The sequence below is a fragment of the Ceratotherium simum genome, chromosome 20 (genome assembly GCF_057802395.1).
Source record: "Ceratotherium simum simum isolate JZ-2026a chromosome 20, ASM5780239v1, whole genome shotgun sequence".
Lineage (NCBI taxonomy): Eukaryota > Metazoa > Chordata > Mammalia > Perissodactyla > Rhinocerotidae > Ceratotherium > Ceratotherium simum.
The window spans coordinates 37,133,500-37,155,280 of record NC_141919.1 but is presented as its reverse complement, the minus strand read 5'-3'; the positions used below and the strand labels follow the sequence as shown (position 1 = coordinate 37,155,280).

The window sequence follows — 21,781 nt, the reverse complement described above, 5'->3', positions numbered from 1 at the left end:
AACAAGTAGATTAAATAAATGTAAGTAAGATAAAAGGTTTTTAGGTGAACCTTTTAGCAGTAATTATGTTTTATGCAATATGTATTTAAAGACAGCTTCCAAAATCTTTTTGATAACTTGAAACTTTAGAGTTTTGCTAAGTTAAGTTAAATGATAGAAATTCCTTGTATAGATAGATCATTTCTAAATAAGATAAAATACTGAAACATTAATGACTGAACACAGGTCTATCTACTTTTGGCTTCCTTTTACAGAGAAACTAGATATTCAGGTCTATCAATAAACAAGTTTTGTGCCACAGTGAGGGAAAAAAATGGTGTGAGGTATGGAGATATGTTTTTGTTAAAGGAAATGAAAGTAAATTTGTCCTGGTTGTTTCAGAATGGAAGGAAAGAGAGAGAGAGAGAATTTTACCTTGTGTAATTAAGCTGGCTAAAGTTGAATTGTTATTACAAGGGTTTTAAAAATAAGTGTTAAGACCAATAATGTACTTATATAAAACTAAAACTTAATATCCTTTCATCTGCAAAAAAAGACAAAGATTTCCTGTACTACTGGTATGCTCCTGATAAGAGTTTATAAAAGGAAAGCAAAGACTATGTTCTATCAAAATAATTTTCTGTGTTGTCCTCTTTGATATTTTTGACAAACTTCCCAAATTCAAATTCTAAATGAAGTCTTTTTGACCTGGAAATAACCAGAGACCCTCTGGAACACCTCAAAAGATTTGTTTTCTCTCCTCATAAAAAGAAAGATGCTAAACTAATTAGACTTATTTGGTATGTTAAATTACACAGGAAGTATTGTCAAATGATGACAAACTTTCTTAGGATGTATTGTATGCGTGAATGGTATTAATATAATGTCCTAGATATTATATGAAATTTTTTAAATTCTGGTATGCCCTGGTATAATGTTATCACTTGTAATTCTAGTTATTATATTAAAATGCTGTATATCACAAAAATAACCAAGTTTCTTTGTCAAATGCACTACAATGTTAAGTCTTTTGCCATTTATAGACAGTTTATTGTTTTACTCTGATGTTTTGCAAAAACGCTTCAAGAAGATTCATAGAAAGGACTTTTTGACAAGCACAGGTTTCTGGTAACTTTCATATCATACCACTGAACTGGGTAAGAAATTACAGAACTCTAATGGAAAAAGTGATGGCTTCATACAACTGCTAAAAAAAGATCAAGATCAACATGAATTAATTGCATAGAACTGAATGAACTGATAAATATGATTATAATTTTTATGATTTTTATCTGAAATATTACTATTTTTTTAATTCTTTGTTTTCCAGATATAAGAAAATTTTTTTTCTCCTAACCTGACTATGACTATAGCAATCACTAAATTATGCCTTTATAAGTAAAACTGACACATTTATCTTTTTCTCCCTACCTGATCCCTTCAGAATTTGGAAACTCTCTGTGAGCTTTCTTATTTTCATGGCAAAATATTTATTTGCATAAGTTCAATAAGAATCTGTTTTCCTTGTACCAGGACACAATTGGAAACACTGGTTGTATTACCAAGGCTTTGACTGGAATGTCATATTTGAGAGAGACATGCATAGACTCAGATATGACCACACAGCTTTAAGGAACTAAGATCGACTTTATGGAGCCAATAAAGCCTCCTACAAAAACAGCCTCATACCTTGCTTACAGGGTTCCTAGCAGCCTTACCAGGTGAGTTAGAAACGTCACTTCCTGGCAGGCTCAGGAACCTCGATATTTTGGGTACCTCAAGAAGAGAGGAATTTACCTCCTCTAGAGGTATTGCAGGCAAAGTCTGATAACAAGTCCTTGGCTTGGCTTTCCCAGGATCAAGAGGCCTTTCAAAAACTCAATCTGAGACTCCTTATGAAAAGTTCCAACAAAGCATATTTAAAAGAACCTCCTGTATGGTTAGTCACTATTCTTGCTGCACACTTGTATAAATAACAGGTCAAGTTTATTGAACTTATTTTGCAAACAAATTAGCCTTCATTTGGTTATCTTTGGTAGAAATGAGGGTGATTTTAGAAAGAAAAATTATGTTTCAATAGAAACTATCATACACCTTTGTGAATATTAGATTCTAGTGCTGTTTATTGTCTTCTAAGGTTTTGTTTACTACCTGTAAACTGGACTGGATCCTGAATTCTTCTAGTTTCCTTGAATACTTGGCTACAGCCCTCCAAATTAACATATACAATTTCTCCCACCTTTTTGACTTGGAATCATTGAGAACTAAAAGTGCTCTTTTTCCTGAAGACTTGCAAACTGAAGCTGAACAACTTGATATAAACTTAAGAGATGTCACCATAACAGCCCATGTTTAGATAAACTTTGTGCCTATTGCTGTGTAAGCCACTTAGAAAGTCTACCTGAAAACCTGATGACATCATCAGAGACGTTTCAAACTGCAAAATATGATTTGACCCTGACATTTAGAAATCTTCTTGACTTGCTGCCCCCTAAACTTAGAAACTGGTTTATAATTTGCTCAAACCATCAACCTTTGTTTTTCTTTGTTTCTATAGAAATGCCTCTTATTAAATATCTGATTGCTTGCTTACACAATATAGGCCTAACTTTGGGAGCCCACCTGCAAGACTGTTTCCTAAAACTGGACATAACTGTTTAACTGAACTAACCTATTCTCTAAACTGAGAGACTGATTCAATGAGATGGAGCAATTTACCAACCCAACTTCTGGAATGTGAAACTTCCTATGAAGTTTCAAAGGCAGGACTGAAGGGGTTCAGAACAGGCCTCCCCAAGATGTGCCACTTTGGCATGTGGATTATTTTGAGCTGAAGGCAATCGAGACCCTGTTAGCTCAAGAGAAACTTTTATCTCTCCTTTAAAGATTGGAGGCCTTTCCCATAATAAGAGTTATTGCCAGAAATAACTTTTTATGACCAATCTGTGTGGCAGGGCAAACGTCTAATTACCAAACATCCGCTCTTTTTATTGTCCTGTAAATTACTCTCATCCCCTCTGAAGCCTCAGGCCCCTATCCCATTCCTTGGCTCAAGATGGCATAAATAACTCATTTTACCTTTCTGTGTTCAAATCTTTCATGGATGTGGGGTCTCTGACTCTCTAATTTATGTGGGGTTCCTGTATGTACAACAGTAAATTTGATTTTCTCCTAATAATTTGCCTCATGTCAATTTAATTCTTAAACCAGCCAGAAGAAGCTAGAAGGGTAGAGGAAAATTTCTTCCTCCCCCACACTTACTTGTCTGTTGCATTCTTTGGTTGATAAACAAGCCTTCAGCTTTCAATGAAGAATACCATAAACACTGGTTTTATGAACACACTTATGCATTTGCAGTAAAGATGAAGGATTCCTGCTCCCAGCCAAATCCTGTATGTGATTTTTTAGGCCTGATCATAGGTATTACATGCTTTACCTGGCATGCTTCATGCGGGAAAGCAGCCCTCTCCAAGCAGATCTGGTGCATAGCCAATGGACTACAGTCCCTGAAGAGAGTTACAGTTAAAGACACAGGTCCCCCTGGCCAACTACATATTTATACATTATCTATATTCCTAGTCTAAGTGCCTCCACTAGGCCTCCATTTGGAGGCCTCCTTACTGGGGACTCTTTGGCTGAGGCCTTCCTCAGGTGCCTCTGCCAACATATTTGGTGGTTGGGGGAGATAGCAACCCTGAAGACACTTTTCTTCATTCTGACTCAGCACTCAGTACTTCTCCTCTCCTGGCCCTCCTCCTTCTCCCTCTCCCAAGACCGAGGTCAATAAAAATGCAGGAGACTTTTGTTCAGGGCTCCTTTGGCAGCGAGACAACCCCTATATCTGTGCTGATCCATCTGATCGTCAGCTGGCATGCAGTTCGATGGGGGGAAATGGAATAGGAGGAGTTGGTGCTTTCTCCACTTCAGCTTGCTTATACAGTAAGTGATTAGAGGCTTGAGTGTTTCTTTCATTTTGGCTCATTATCTTAAATCAGCTACTTGGATACCTGGTAGCTCAGCTCTCTCCAGACGAGTTGAACTCCTGACAGAGATATTGTGGGATTGTTTTAAAGATGCACTACACTATGAAGTGCAATTTACAGTAAAGAGAAATTTAGTGTGGTAGGGGCTTAAGGTGTTCAAGTGAGAGGTTTAGAGGAGGTAGAACTGATTAAAAGGAAAGGTAATGAGTTTTTGTGAAGGACATGCTTAACTTTTGAAATCTTTACAAAAATAACCAGGGAAAAACAGGTAGCAGGAAATAAGAAATATACATCTGGTACATGGAGAAAGACTACTTACTATTCATACAGATTTGGGATTTTAACCCAAGAAAAACATGTTCAATGACAATAAAAGTAAGATAGAGGCACCAGATTTACTCTTCCATACGGAACAAATAAAAGCTAGACAAAATATATGAAAAAATGGTTTGCAGACACTGGGCATAAGACAATGCAAGGTAGTCATCTCAGAGAGGGCAAACAATGAAGTGTACACTATGATTGCTCTAACTTACTGCTTAGAGAGAGCTTCCAGGCCACAGCACAGAAATGGAGAACCTAAATGGAGTCCGGTGATCTTCCCAAATTGAAGGGACAGACCCCAGAGTCCAGGGAGGCCAAGGAAACTAGAGTTTACAGGGCAAAGTGCCAGAGAAGAGAGATCTTCTCAGAGACTGGGAGAGCTCTGAAGATCTACAGAGGGTCCCCCTCGAGTCTTCAGATAAGTACTGATTAGCACATGCATGTGAGGAAACAACTCAAAGAAAGAACCACCCAAAAGGATTAGAGAAATATTTGCCAAAGTTCACACAGGCCCAAGAGTAGTTCCTGCTCCCAACAGCAGAAAGTAAAAAAAAGACACATTATATACAGTAGAAAAAAGATAACAATGACAGCAGAATTCTCACTTTAAATAACTTAAGTCAGAAGATAGCGGAGTAAATTTTTTAAAGTACTAAAAGAAAGAAACTATCAATGCAGAATTCTATACTCATCAAAAATATCTTTCAAAAATGAAGATAAAATACAGATTTTTTTTTCAAGTGTATAAAAACTGAAAGAACTCATTATCAACAGACATGCACTATAAGAAATATTAAAGGGAGTCTTTCAGGAAGAAAGAAAATGAATCCACATGTAAATCTGGATCTACAGAAAGAAATGAAGAGCAGTAGAAAAGGTTCTCAGTAGAGAAAGATGAGAACCACCAGGGCTGGTTACATGTAAGACTCACAGCTAAAGCCAGAATACAGTTTGAATCCCTGGGATCACCCCTTCCACAACAGGAAACACTCTCTGGTAGGTGGAATGAATTGAACATTTAACAAAATACAGATTTAAAATCTAGTCTGGAAGAAAACACTTTTAAAGAAAGAGAAGAATTTACCATAACTCTGAATTTAATAAAATATGAGCTCAAAAAAGAGATAATAAGATATCCAAAGGAAATAAAGTGGGACTTTGAAGAGCTGAAGCAATAAATTGAGAACCAAAAAACATCATTGTAGATTTAATAGAAATATTAGAGAGAACAAAGGAAAGAATATATATCGCTAAAAATTGAATTACTGATGAAGGAAAGTCTTGAGAAAAACTGAATATAAAAGAAAAAGACAGAGATTTAGAAGAAAATAGATATGAAGGCCAAACAAAAAATAATCTAACATAAAGACAACTGATGTCCTTAAATTAGAGTATAAAAAATGGAATATGGAAAAATACATAAGAAAACATTTCCTTGGAATGAAGGAAGATCTTAATTGACAAATAATAAATTATATAGGTAATCCAAGAAAATATGATTTAGAACAAAGTATGTCAAGACATATTCCATTTAAATTTTGGAACATCAAGCAACATGATAAATTCAGGCATCCACATAGCAAAAGCAAGTCACACCCAAAGCAAGGAGTGAGGAGAAATTAGACACTTCTCCATAATAACACCTCCCTAGCAACTCTCTATTCTAAAAATTGGTAATATCTAGAAATTGCTGAGGGGAAAAAAGTGTGACAATAAAATTATACCCAGCCAATTTATCCATTGATTATAAAGACTGCTGAAACATATTTTCAAACATGTAAGCTCCTACAAATATGGCTATTTTGATTCCTTCTTGAAAAAAATATACTTTCAATTTTATCTGGCTAACCAAGAAAAAAAATCAAAATGAAGAATTCATGAATAGAAAGGCCATGGCTTGAAAAAAGCTGATGAATACTGAGTCCATTATATTTAGAAATTAGACTAAAACTGAGGAAATCATTGTTGTAATATAGAAAATTACAGACTTTAATAAAATTATGAGGTAATTTAATGAACAAAATTCAATATGTGGGGGAAACAAAATGAAATGTTTTGTAAAAATGATTGTTTTTTCATCTTGCATGGCAAGATGTTAATTTTTAACTTATACTTTAAAAAATACAAAGTAATTCCATCTTCAATATTTTTTGAACCTTTCTTTTTAGTGTTAGAGAGAATTTATAGAAATTAATATTGTAATGATATTAGATATCATTAGATATAAAATGAAATATTTACCTAAAATTCAAGAGTTCCTTTACTTTTACATGTGTTTTTTTTACTTGGTTGGCCACCAAATAAAATAATATGTAAATATCTTTTTTAAAAATAGCATATATTATGGTTTTCTTTTTACACAATTTATCAATCTAGGCTTGTTTCTGTAAAAGTATTAAGAGATGTTTGATTTTATAATTATTTAATATTGAAATTTTGATTTTTAAGTGTTTGTGAATTACGAATTTTTCCTTGCTTTCTTCTTTTTATTCTTTCTTATTGCTTGAATATTTATAAGTATGTATAATTTTCCCAAAACAATAAAGTTATTATTTTAAAAAAGCAAACCAAGGATAAAGTCTTAGAGAAGCCCACCAGCTAAGGAATTAATGGAAAGAAGTTCCAGTGGAAGGGACAGAGAAGATATAGGCAAGAAAAATAGGAGGTAAACAGGGGAAAACCAGTGTTTCAGAAGCCCACGAAGGAGCAAGCTTGAAATATGATATAAATCAATGGTGTAAAACAGAGTGTTTCAAATATTGGCCTTGACAAGTCACCAGTGACCTAAATAAGAGCAACTGGAACAATAACAGTAATTGGGACAATAGTCAGATGAGTGGTATATGAAAACTTAATTATTAAGTATAAATGAATTAAGTATAAATTATTAAGTTAATTATTAAGTATAAATTGTCAACACCTAAAAGATAAAGTGGTAACAATAAAGCTGTAGTGAGGTTAAATAAGAAGAAATCCTTCATATTGACCTTATTTACTTTTTCCTAATGAGGTACTAAAGTCGTATAGTAAATATAGTTATCTTGATTTTGACAAAGGAATAATCTTTCAACTGGAGCAGATACATTCCCTCTTACTGAACGCTTTTAGGCTAGTGGTCAGGCAGGTTGCAGATTTGCAGATCTCCAAGTTTCCTTCTAACTCTATGATTCTGATTCCAGGAAAACAGAGGAGAACTAAATGATTTCCAGAAAAATGTAATGTCAGATGAAAATATAAATGAATTATTGTTATTGAGTATAATAACTCTATATTATCTATAAAACTGTGAATAAACATAACTAGTAAAACTTTATCAATTAATAAAAAAATGAATATCTTTTCTCCTTATCAAATATCTCTTTAGAATTTTTAATAAATTATAAAGCTGACTTTTAGGTATTCTTTCTATTTGATTTTCTCATGAAAGGTGAAAATATTAATAAGATATCAATGAGTAAGGTAGTGGAAACGGGGAACAAAGGTAAGATTCTTAGACGAAACTGAAAATAAAACATCAAGAACTGGATAATTAAAAAGTGCCTGCATTAAATATTTATTCTCACAGAAAATGTACCTGCTCTCTTCTCTTCCATACATCTATTCAATTCTTGTATTGTTGCCTTATCAATAGATATATGTACTTTAAGTTTATCCAATTCTTCTTGAAGATTCATCCTATGAAAATTAACACAATAAATGATTATTTTAAATGTGTAAATTAAGGAGTAAGGTAGCAAACAAATAAAAGCAGCAAAGATATTTAAGATATATGAATTAGTAAAATAAAAGTAAAAATGTATTACTATTGACAAATTCTAACAATTAAAATTGAATTTTAATGAGGATCTGAAAAGTAAAATGTTTTGGGTGATTTTTAACTTTATCTAAATAAACATGCTACATACTTAAAATATAGACTATATGATTTAAAAAATCATGTATTGAGTTACCCAATCACTTTTTACCACACAGATATGCTATGTAAAATAAAAATAAAAAATGTTAATACATACCACTGAAAGCAAAGATAGTAAATCTCTAGATGCCAAGTAAAGACAAAGAACTCCTACTAGTAAAATGGAATTGAGCTACCATGGTTAGACACCTGGCTCAAACACTGCCCATGGAGACCTCAGATCTTGAGACCTGAATGGGATGGAAGTTTATGCTCAAGACCCTTCATGGCTGACAGACAAAACTGGGCTAACTGCAGGCACGTGGGAGACAAACATTTGGTGAATGAAACCTGAATATCTGAACTTATCTGCTTGGAGTTCCATTAAAAAAAGGCTTCCTGCCCCAGTCTGAGGGCAGGACAGAGTTAATCATGTAAGGGCAGAATCCAAAGCCTACATTACTGGTTTCAAAATTAAGCCATACACATTTGCAGAGACCTGAAGAATCGACAGTAATGTAAAAACTGATTTATGGCCAGTATACACTGACAAGTTCAGGCAGACACTAACATCCACTACATAGAGTCTTCCACAACTAAGAGAATGGATAGAAGAAAAACCACCAAAGAAAATAAATCTCAAAGAAGTCAAGTTTGCAGATAAGAAAAAAAATATATGAGTAAGTTCAAAGCCATGAATGACAGTCTACATATCACCCCGTCCAAAACAGAATGCACAACAAGGAAATCGAGATAATAGAACAATTCAAAATGAGCTTTTATAAAATTAGAGTTTTAAAAATGTTGGAAAAAAAGAAAAAGAGGATATAAACATATTAAAAAGAACAGGTTTGGGGCCAGCCCGGTGGCGTAGTGGTTCAGTTCGCGTGTTCCACTTTGGCAGCCTGGGGTTTGTGGGTTTGGATCCCAGGCGCAGACCTACATACTGCTCTTCAAGCCATGCTGTGGTGGCATCCCATATACAAAATAGAGGAAGATTGGCACAGATGTTAGCTCAGGGACCATCTTCCTCAAGCAAAAAAGATGAAGGTTGGCAACAGATGTTAGCTCAGGCCCAATCTTCCTCACCAAAAAAAAAAAAAAAAAGAATAGGTTTATGAAACAAAAGACAAATAATATATCTAGAAATGTTAAATAAAACTAAAATTAATAATAATAAGATAATAATTGATTTAAAACTCAATGGATGGGTTAAATAGCACGGAGACAAAGCTATTGAAAATTGGTAAAATCAAAGATAACACAAAGAAACAAAGAAAAGGAAAATAGTAATGATATATAAAGTGTGTGGGAACAGAAAGCCCAGAAAGCATCTAATAGAAATTACTCAAGGAGACAATTAAGAAAATAGAGGGAAGACAATAGTCAACATATGATGACTGAAGATTGAGAGCTGATGAAAAATATGAATTAACAGATTAAGAGAGTATCAAAAATTGCAAAAAGAGTAAATAAAACTATACACTTAGAAACATAGTGAAACTGCAGGACACCAAAGAAAACGAGACAATTTTAAAATCAACCAGATTGAGAAAAAAGGTCAATTAACAACTAAAGAACTTGGGAATGACAGCAGACTTCTCATATCAACAAGAAAAGCCAGAAAGAAAATAAGTAATATCTTCCACATTCCAAGGTTTACTATTTATAGATCCTAAATGAAAGAACTATTAAAGAATGTATTTTAGGAAGAAAAAAAATAAACTCAAAAGCAACATATGAAACAAAATCGGCAATGATGATGACAGACATTTGTAAATGTGTACATAGAACTAAACAAATATTTATTATGTAAAGCCATGACAACATCTAAACCAAGGCAGAGATGAAATAAGGTAGAACTAAAATTCTGAACAACAAAATGATATAAGATCAAGAAAAGGATCAGAGTTCAAGTATTTTGAGATCCTTGTATTGTTGGAGCACAACAGTGGTACTGATGAACTTTAGACTTTGTCAAATAAATGATGTATGTTATAATTTCAAGAAAAAGCATTTAAAGAATGGAAAACAATATAAAATTTACCAATAAGAAGAGGTTGAAAAAAGAAACGAGGGGCCGGCCCAGTGGCGTAGTGGGTTCGCACACTCTGCTGTGGTGGCCCAGGGTTCGCGGGTTCAGATCCTGGGTGTGGACCTACTCACTGCTCGTCAAGTCAAGCTGTGGCAGCGTCCCACAGACAAAATGGAGGAAGACGCATGGATGTTAGCTCAGGGACAATACTCCTCAAGCAAAAAGAGGAGAATTGGCAACAGATGTCAGCTCAGGGCCAATCTTCCTCACCAAAAAAAAGACAGAAATGAAAAAATGTAATCAAATTTAAGGCAGGAAACGATTTTAAAAAGGAGGACAAAAAAAATTAAATATACACTCAGAAAAAAACACAATATTAAAGATAAAGATGGTCATTACATAGTGATCAAAGGAAAGATTTACTAGGAAGATACAATAGTTCTAAACTGTTACATACTCAATAATAAAAGGAATATCATTCTTATAATCATTCAAATAATAGAAAGGTATATAAAATAAAAAACAAGTAGTTTCTACTTCCCCTCACTCAGTTTATTTCTTGAAAAAATTGATATTTACAGTTTGATGTGCATACTTATATTTTTTGTTCATATAAACATAAATACACATACATAAAAATTTTAAAAACTGGAATCTTATATATTTGCAGCTTCTCAGGTAGGTTAGAGATTAATAGGAAGGGCACACACATACACCCATACACACAGTGATTAAGTTTAGACTAGGTTCCTGCTTTATTTAGCTAAGAACATGCAACATACTGAAGCAAGATGGCCCCACAAAGAAAAAGCAGATGTAGCTCATCTCAACTTAGTTTTCCTTGGCCCTCAGATCACATACCCAGCAGAACATATGGCTACAGTTGTTGGAGATGTTATCTCTTGCTTCTTTAGAGGTATTTTATACTTATAGCTTGTTCTTTTTTAGGAAGAACTCACAGAGTCCCTACTTTTAATAAGTATTTATAAACATTAGGGACCACCTTGTTCTTCAGTCAAACTAAGTACCAACCACATCTTAATGGGTGTTTGGAAGAGGGGCTGACAGAGTCAGTGCCCAGGCACCCCTGAGCAGGATGAACACTAGCTTTCTACTCACTCTGATTTACTAGCCACTTATTTTGGTGTTTCTGATACTCTGATGTGAGGACCACAATTCAAAATCTACTTCTCACTGGACATAGTACATGAAACTACTGGATTCAGACGCTGGATAATTGGCAGCACAGAACTGTGATCCCTGAGAGAACGGAAACCAACAAAAAAGACCCCTAATGATAGTCCCGATTTCTGCGAGGAGGAACTCTCCAGACCACGATGCAGGGAGAGGGGTCCCAAGGAGAACAGGATGGCCTCACTGGAGTTTGGGAAGCTGAAATGTCTGGAATTTGTGAAGCACAGCACCCCGAGAGGAGGAAGCTACAAAGAGAAAAAGCTACAGAAATCTGCAGAATTCTTTTGAGTCTGAGGCTAAATATTTTGTGGCATATGCATAGTATGAAACTCAACAAGGTAGGCAGAGAACAACCAAAGTTATAAACGAAACTATTCCCAGAGCTAACACAGGATTGGGAGACATTAGAATTCTGACCAGCTAGAGAGAAGGATCTTTGTTGAACACCAGGGGCATTCAACAAACAACCCAAAAGGGCCATTCTAATGAGTAGGGATAAACAAGCCTCTGGTAAAGGATATTCTAAACCTGTGCTAACAAGGTATTTTAAAAATCCGAAAACGTTTAAACTGAGATTTTCAACACACCTCTCTTAGTAATCAATACAAAAAGTGGATGGAAATCAGTAAAAACATAGAATACTTGAAAAGCACTTTGAAAAAACTTGACCTACTAGACATTTAGAAAACACTCCACCCAATAACAGCAAGATACACATTCTTTTCAAGTGCCATGGAATTTTCACCAAGATAAAACCACATGCTGGGCCATAAAATAATTCTCAATAGAATTAAAAAGATCTGAATCATGCAAAGTATCTTCTAAGACCACAATACAATTAAACTGGAAATCAATACCAGAAGGATGTCTGGAAAATCTCCAAATATTTGAAATTAAAGTTCCTACTTTTATACTTTTTCTCTCAATGAACATTCCAAGAGGAATTAGAAAATACTTTGAACTTAAAAATTAAAACACAACATTTCAAAATTTGTGAGGTGCTAAAGCAGTGCTTATATGGGCATCTACAGCATTATACGCTTATATTAGAAAAGAAGAAAGATCTACAATTATGTAAGCTTACAGTTAAAAAAGCTACAAAAAGAAGATAAATCAAGTTTAGCACTTTTTCATATGTGCATTGGCCACTTGGATGTGTTCTTTCGTCAAATATCTGTTGAAGTGTGTTGCTCATTTTTCTATTGGGTTGACTGTCCTTTTCCTCTTTATTCATAGGAATTCTTCACATATTTTGGATGCTAGCCCTTTGCTGGACATACATACTGCAAATATCTTTTCTCACTCTGAAAGTTGCCATTTAATTCATTTAATGATATCTTTCAATGAACAGAAGTTCTTGATTTTAATACAGTCCAGTTTATCAATTTTTAGTTTATATTTAGTCCTCTTTAAATCTAGTTTAAGAAATCTTTGCCTACTACACAGACAGAAAGATGTTCCCCTATGTTTTCCTCTAAAAGCTTTATGGCTTAACCCTTCACATTTAGGCCGGCAGTCCATCTAGTATTGATTTTATGGTATGAGGTAAAACATTCTACTAATTAAAATAGTTTTTTTTTTAAAATTCAAGTTCTTGAGACTTTTAGCTTTTTGGTTGTTTCCAATTTTTCATAATTATAAACAGTGCTGTAGTGAACATCCTTGTACATGTGGCTATATGCAAGATCTCTTCAGCGTTATTAACTAGAAGTGGAATTACGGGGTCTTTGAGCTTACTTAAAAAAGCAGACAGAATGTTTCAAAGATAAAAAAAAGTATGGAGCATAATATAATCAACATTAATCTACCAACCATCAAGATTCAAAAACACTAACATTATGCCATAATTCATTCATAGCTTTTATTTTTGTGAAAAAATAAAAAGATCTGTAAATAGTATTACCCCATACACTATTCCACCTTTCTTTCCTCCCCAGAAATAATCCGTATGCTTAATTTGGTGTGTATATTTCTGTTCCATGTTTTAATACTATATATGTATGTGTGCGTGCATATAGTTATATATAACTACATTTTTGTGGATACATGCATACTTATATATCCACAAAAATGTGCACACACATACATACCCACAAAAATATAGTACAGTTAGGATTAAAAATTTTATATTATATTTATATACTATTATTCAACTTCCTTCTTTGAACTCAGCTTTTGCTATTGAGGCATTTCCATTTTGATAAATATAGATCTAATTTATTCATGTTAAATGCAGTAGAGTATCACATTATATTAATATACCACAACACACTTATATCAGCTACTAATGGACATTTACATTATTTCTAATTCTTGACTATTACAGAAATACCGCAATGAACATCCTAATTCATATATCCTGGTTCACTTCATTTAAAAAAGGTCCTAAGAATCTATTTCAGAGTGAAATTTTTCTCTCAAGGTTTTTATATTCCCTAGATAGAATTACAAATATTGGGAAAAAATATTACCAAATTAAATGCCTTTGTCCATCTAAAGATAACTTTGCCTACAACATGCCTACATTGACTATATATTACATCATCAAAATAGCTGAAAACAAACTAAAGCCTGAAGCAGTTTTTAGAATAAGTAAACACTTTGTGTCAGTTACCTATATCATTCAGAATAAATTCTTATATTTATTTATGGTCATTAGCATTCAATTCAGATAGTCAGACCCAACATTATTTTTTTTTTTTTGAGGAAGATTGACCCTGAGCTAACATCTATTGCGAATCTTCCTCTTTTTGCTGAGGAAGATTGGCTCTGAGCTAACACCTGTGCCCATCTTCCTCCATTTTGTATGTGGGATGCCACCACAGCATGGCCTGATGAGCAGTGCATCGGTCCGCACCTGAGATTTGAACCTGTGAACCCCGGGCTGCCAAAGCTGAGCACATGAACTTAACCACTACACCACCGGGCCGGCCCCCAAACCCAACATTCTTGATAAAACTATTTTCCCTAAAGAAAAAATGTTTTAAAATAGACTGAGTTTAGTGTGACAAAACACACTTATAGAAAGTAACTTTGATTTTTTTTTAGAAAAATAAAATTATTCACTAAATACAAGATTTACTATGTAATTCCTTAAATAAACAATATGTAATTCTTTAAGTAATTTTTTAAATATCATATATGTAGTGCCTCAAATGTATGAAAACAAATTAAGGCAGCAATTAAATTAAAAATAGTATATGTATGGTGCTAAGATATGAATGTTTATGTCCTCCTAAAATTCATGTTGAAATTCTAACCCCCAAGGGGGACGGAATTAGGAGGTGGGGGCTTTGGGAGGTGCTTAGGTCATGAGGGTGGAGCCCTCATGAATGGGATTAGTGCCCTTATAAAAGAGCACCCCCAAAGCTCCCTTGCCCCTTTTGTCATGTGAGGATAAGAGAAGAAGTCTACAACCCAGAAGAAGGTCCTCACCCAATTATGCTGGCACCCTGATCTCAAACTTCCAGCCTCTAGAATTGTGAGAAATAAATTTCTGTTGTTTACAAGCTACCCAGTCTGTGATATTTTGTTATAGCAGCTTGAAGGGACTAAGACATATGACCTCAAAAAATAAATACCCTATGTATATAGTCTCAAATGTATGAAAACAATTTAAGGTATCAACATCAAAAGTTGATCTCAAGAGTGAGAAAATAAAACTCAAAAATATATTTGCTATTTACTCTGGTGAAATATCTGCAAAGGAATACAAAATCATACTTTTCTCTTAGCCACCAATCTTGTTAACAGTACAGCAAAATACAATCAAAATACAATAAAAATATAATAGCCAAAAGGTGAAAACAACCCAAATATCAATGGATGAATGGGTAAACAAAATGTGGTATATACATACAGTGTAATATCATTCAGCCTTAAAAAGGAAAAGAAATTCTGACACATGCTACAACATGGAAAAACCTTGATGACATCATGACAAATGAAATAAGCCAGACACAAAAATAAAAATATTGTATGATTCCATTTATATGAGGTACCTATAATAGGCAAATTCATAGAGACAGAAAGGAGAAAGAGATAGGGGCTGAGGAAAGGGGGAATGGGGAATTATTATTTAATGGGTCCAGGCTTTCAATTTGAGAATATGAAAAGGTTCTGGACATGGATGGTGGTGATGGTGGTACAGCAATGTGAGTGTATTTAATGGCACTGAACTGTACATCCAAAAATGGTTACAATGGTAAATTTTATGTTATGTATATCTTACCACAATAACAAATATATATCCAGGGCTGGCCCGGTGGCATAGCCGTTAAGTTCGTGCGCTCCACTTCAGTGGCCCAGGGTTTGCAGGTTTGGATCCTGGGCGTAGACCTATGCACCGCTTGTCAAGCATGCTGTGGTGGCATCCCATATAAAGTAGAGGAAGATAGGCACGGATGTTAGCCCAGGGCCAGTCTTCCTCAGCAAAAAGAGGAGGATTGGCTGCGGATGTTAGCCCAGGGCTAGTCTTCCTCACACACACACACACTTACACACACACACACACACAAATATATATATATCCGCCACAATTTAGGTTGATTATACAGCAAACAAAAGTTATAAACCATTTCTATTTTAGCCAGAGGAAAGGGCAGGAAAGAGAAAGAGAGGGAAAAAATGGAAAGAATCAGGGAAAATATAAACATAAACAAGGAAAGGCATAGAAGAGCTTTATCTTCTTATTTACCAAAGTTTGTAATTATATATTTGTGTGCTTATTAATTATAATTTGTGTCTCCAATAAACTGAAGCCCTGTCAGGCCTGGAGCCATGTGTGTTTTGCTTAATATTTTACTTCCAGTGCCCAGTATATTTATTGAATTAATGAATGAAAGCACAAACAATACAAAGGGACACAAAGATTCAGTAATATGTAACTAATATTATAAAACTCTGTAGTTTAAAGGCCTTTTTTACATGTATTATTTACTTAGCTATAATGGTGTACTTGCTTCCAGGCCCCAGTACTTTCACAGCATCATGAATGACTTCTTAAAGCCCATCTATAGGCCTCAAGTTGTATCATGTTCTGAAGCATTCTAGACACAGAAAAGAGGAATATAAGGGACCCCAGGATTCGGGGCTCTAACTCAGCAATGAATTAGGTTTTATGCTAATCTTGTTCTGAAACTTCTCACTCTTATCTAGGAATACTTAATAGATGAGTTTACTTCCTACGACCCTAATCTCAGTGGATGAATTTTTTGTCCTTGATTTTCAATCATAAAGTAACTAGGGTCCAACACCTGTTGCCACGTACTCTTGAAATCCATTGCCTTTCAATGGACCCTAATAACTTGTACAACTCTTGATTACACTAATATCTCAGAACTTATATTCTCATTTCCAAGAATTTACATTCTCATTTACACTTGGCTTATGATAGCCTGTGCTGTTTCATGTTGGACTGATTTCTCAAGGGCAGATACATTTAAATTCTCATCTTATTAATTCATGTCATTAACTCTTACATGTGATCATATAGCCTGTTTGTCAAAGCTATAAAAAATAATATGTGGGACAACTGGAAATTCACATGCAAAAGAATGAAGTTGGACCCCTACTTCACACTATATAAAAAAATTAACTAAAAATGGACCAAAGACCTAAATATGAGTTAAAACTATAATACACTTAAAGAAAACATGGGGGTAAATCTTCATGATCTTGGATTTGGTAATTTGTCATATTTAGATATGACACCAAAAGCATAAGCAACAAAAGAAAAAATAGATAAATTAGACTCCACCAAAATTAAAAACTTTTGTGCATCAAAGGATACTATCAAGAAAGTGAGAGGGCAGCCCGGTGGCACAGCGGTTAAGTTTTGTGTACTCTGCCTCAGTGGCCCACGGTTTGCAGGTTCAGATCCTGGGCACGGACCTACACACCGCTTGTCAAGCCATGCTGTGGTGGTGTCCCATATAAAGCAGAGGAAGATGGGCACAGATGTGTTAGCCCAGGGCCAATCTTCCTTAGCAAAAAGAGGAGGATTGGCATCGGATGTCAGCTCAGGGCTAGTCTTCCTCACACACACACACAAAAAAGTGAAAAGAAAACTTACATAATGGGAGAAAATATTCGCAAATGTCTAGTAACCAGAATATGTAAAGAACTCTTACAACTCAAAAAGACAAACAACCCAATTTTGAAAATGGGCAAAAGACTAGAATAGATATTTATCCATAGAAGATACGCAAATGGCCAACAAACACATGCAAAGATGTTCATTAGTCATTAAGGAAATGAAAATCAATACCACAATGAGGTACCACTTCACATTCACTAGGATGGCCATAACTTTTAAAAAAGACTGAAAGAAAATAACAAGTGTTGACAAGGATGTGGGGAAAGCGGAATCTTCGTTTATTGCTGGTGGGAATGTAAAATGATGCAGTCAATATTAAAACAGTTTGGCTGTCCCTCAAAAAGTAAAATATAGACTTACCATATCACTCAGCAATTCTGCTTAAAAGTACATATCCAAAAGAATTGAAAACAAGTATTCAAACAAGTACTCATACACAAATGTTCATAGCAGCACTGTTCACAATAGCAGAAAAGTGGAAGCAACACCAACGTCCATCAATGAATGAATGAATGAATAAACTGTAGTATACACATACAAGGGACATTATTCTGCTGTAAAAGGGAATGAAGTACTGATACATACTACAAAATGAATGTTTCAAGGATGAATCTTGAAAACATTATGCTAGGTGAAAGAAGCCAGATACAAAAGGTCACATATTGTATGATTCTATTTAGAGTAGTCCCCCCTTATCCCTGGGGGATATGTTCCAAGACCCCTAGTGCATACCTGAAACCTTGGATAGTACCAAACCCTATATATACTATGTTTTTTCTTATACATATCTATGATAAAGTTTAGTTTATAAATTAGGCACAGTAAGAGATTAACAACAATAACTAATAATAAAATAGAACAACTATAACAATATAATGTAATGAAAATTACCATAGATCTTGGCAACTTCCGTATACAACTTTTTTCTTTCCTTATTAAGTAGAGAACTTTCACCTTTTCACTTAAAGGAAATACTTTATGGCTTCTCTTTGGCATGTCTGAATTCCGAGCATCACTACTTTTGCACTTTGGGGCCATTATTAAGTAAAATAAGGGTTACCTGAACACAAGCACTGAGATACTGTGACAGTCAATCTGGTAACGGAGTCGGCTACTAAGTGACTGATGGGTAGGTAGTGTATACAGCGTGGATATGCTGGACCAAGCGATGATTCACATCCCGGGCTGGACAGAGTGGGACAGCACGAGTTTTCAACATGCTACTCAGAACAGTGAGCAATTTAAAACTTATGAATTGGAATAGCGAGCAATTTAAAACTTATGAATTGTTTATGTTTGGAATTTTCCATTTAATATTTTCGGACTGCAGTTGACGGTGGGTAACTGAAACCGTGGATAAGGGGGGACTACTGTATATGAAATATTCAGAATAAGTAAATCCATAGAGACAGAAAGCAGATTAGTGGTTGCCAGGAGCTGGAGGAAGGAGGAAATGGGGAGATGGGGACTGACTGCTTAATGAGTATGGGGTCTCTTTTGGGGGTGAAGATCATGGCTACACAACATTGTAAATGTACTAAATGCCACTGAATTGTATGCTTTAAAATAAAACTAATATGTAATTCAGACAGTTAGTGGTTATCCAAAAATACATTTGTTTTAAAAAAATGTCATGATTAGCAGACTTTTTTTTCTAAGAATTTTATTTCCAACTCATGTTAGAGAAATGCAGCTCCTAACATCCTCATTTCTACATATGGAAACAATAATATTCTTGCTTAGGAAGACAGGGAGTCTTTCTTTGCAGAAGAAAAACAATTAGCTGAACTTTCCTAACATAATATTTTGATTTTAGCTCCTTAAGCCATTATTATTGAATTTTATAAAATGTTCTTTGAAACTATGGCCTACATATATTTAACGTTTAACCCAAGAGAGAAGAAAGTACTCCATCCTGGGCTATGCCATTGATCTACAGCTTGCTTACTTTTTATCATTAAGGAAAAATGATCAAAAGATCATTGAAATAAGTTATGATATATGGGGCAAAATTCCCTATTTCTATAAAATAAAATTGAAGTTTTTAATTATGAATTCCCCTTTACCACTTATCCCAACTCTAACTGCCTTCACTGACAAATTCACTAACCAGGATTCTCAGCATCAATCAGGAAAAATATCTGTAATTCTTTGCAAATATTTTGCCTTCTCATACTTATTTTCAGGTAAGAAACAAAGGTGAATCGGGAATGGTTAAGAAGGGGGGCGAGATGTTTAAGTGTTTTATATAAAGAATTTAGATTTTATTTTAAGAGCAATGAAAAGATACTAAAGGTTTTTAAAAAGGGGAGAGACATGCTCAGATTTGTATTTTAAAAGATCACTCTGCAGCACTGGGGGGAGAAATGGATTTGAGGGGATAAGAGTGAATGTAGGGAGGTATTTATGAGTTTATTCTAGTTGCCCAGGGAAGATATGATGGTGGTTTGGACAAGGACATTGATAGTAAGAATGGAAAGAAATAGATACATTCTAGAGATATCTGTGATGTGGAATCATTAAGACTTGGTACGGACTGTCATAAGGAGGTCAGATAGAGGGATAAATCAATTATAACCCCCTAGGTTTCTGGTTTGAACAAATGGACAAATCATAATGCCATTTTCCCTGCTTTATGCCACTACTATTCCCTTATTATTGTTCTTATCACATTTTTTACTGTTTTTCCTGCTAAGCTGTGAGGTCCTGATAAAAAGGGTGGTATATTATTTCTATTTGTTTACCTGTATATAGGCTATGGATTCTTATAAAAAGACCAAAATCAACCACCCACTGTAATCTCCTGATTTATTTAGCCAAGGATACAGAAAACATACAATGAAAGTCAGCACACTTTCCCTTGACTTCTGGAGTTCCTGGCAAGGACATGCTGGATGTGCTATATAAGAATAGCTTCACATCCCGTGGCACCTGAGCCCCTTTTTACAGTTTTGTATCACCATTCAGAAAGAATGTACCCAAATATTTTTATACCAATATTTTTATTTAGGAAAATGTTAACATGTTTATTTAGGAGATGGATAACATGTTTATTTAGGAGAATGTTAACATGACTTTGTTGGTTCATAAATCTAATTTAGTGTCAGCAAGGCAACATCCTCAACTAAGTGAAAAAACTGAGTGAGCCCAGTGGTATCTCTGAAAGCATTCCTTGCCTCTTACTATCTAGCATCCCAGAGTGGTTTCATCTCACTAGCACATGGCAGGTGCCCCTAGAATAAATCTCATCACTGTACACCACTGTACATTCAGTCCTCAGCTTAGCACCTGGCTCTCAATTATATTGTTTACATGCTGAATGAATAAATATATGAGTATTTGCTAGATAAATACTGAAGGAATCAGTCAACTTATTAGTTCATAGATTAAGTTCTTGATCTTTCTGTTAAAATATCATTATGATATAATAATAAGATGTATTTTGAAAATCTAAATGAATTATTATAGGAACTGTATTCCATGTAAATTTCTCACGTCCTCAAATTCCTATACTACAGCAGCAACAAATACTTCTGACCATACTCAATGGTAGAAAGACTATAATGTAGGTTGGTGGTAGCATAATTTTTTTTATTATATTTTGTAAACCGACTTAAGAGTTGCCACATTTGTTTTTGTGAGGAAGATCAGCCCTGAGCTAACATCCATGCTAATCCTCCTCTTTTTGCTGAGGAAGAACGGCTCTGAGCTAACATCTATTGCCAATCCTCCTCCTTTTTTTTCCCCCCCAAAGCTCCAGTAGATAGTTGTATGTCATAGTTGCACGTCCTTCTAGTTGCTGTATGTGGGACGCGGCCTCAGCATGGCCGGAGAAGTGGTGCATTGGTGCGCGCCCGGGATCCGAACCCGGGCCGCCAGCAGCGGAGCGCGCACACTTAACCGCTAAGCCACCGGGCTGGCCCACCACATAATTTATCAGAGTTTTGAAAAGTTAACTCAGCTTTTGAGATTGGATTTTGAAGTACCATACAAATTTGATTTAAAAGTAGTTTTAGTAGTATATCTTCTTTTATATATTCTAGCCTTAAAATTAAAAGATAGTTATTACCACATAAATAGGGGTAAATCTTACTCCTTAAGTAGTCAGGACTGAGTATTAAACTAGATCCCAATGTATGACACAAATATAAGACTGCCTGGTCCATAGAAAAATAGGCTGAAACTTCTGGTTCCCAACAAGAAGAAGTAGACATATTTATCCCCATTCCTCCCACTAATTAAATACAAAAACCCTGAACAAAATACATAAAACA

At 34.7% G+C, this 21,781-nt stretch overlaps 1 protein-coding gene across 9 annotated transcripts in view; it reads right to left on the bottom strand.

The window, feature by feature from the left end:
- The window catches only part of CNTLN (centlein), a 325,461-nt gene that overhangs the window by 122,109 nt on the left and 181,571 nt on the right, over positions 1-21,781 (bottom strand). For all 9 annotated transcript variants that reach the window (XM_087444653.1, XM_087444645.1, XM_087444650.1 and 6 more), the window contains one exon: positions 7,861-7,961. In XM_087444653.1, the coding sequence (XP_087300779.1) occupies positions 7,861-7,961 (101 nt within the window). The remainder of the gene's footprint in view (positions 1-7,860; positions 7,962-21,781) is intronic.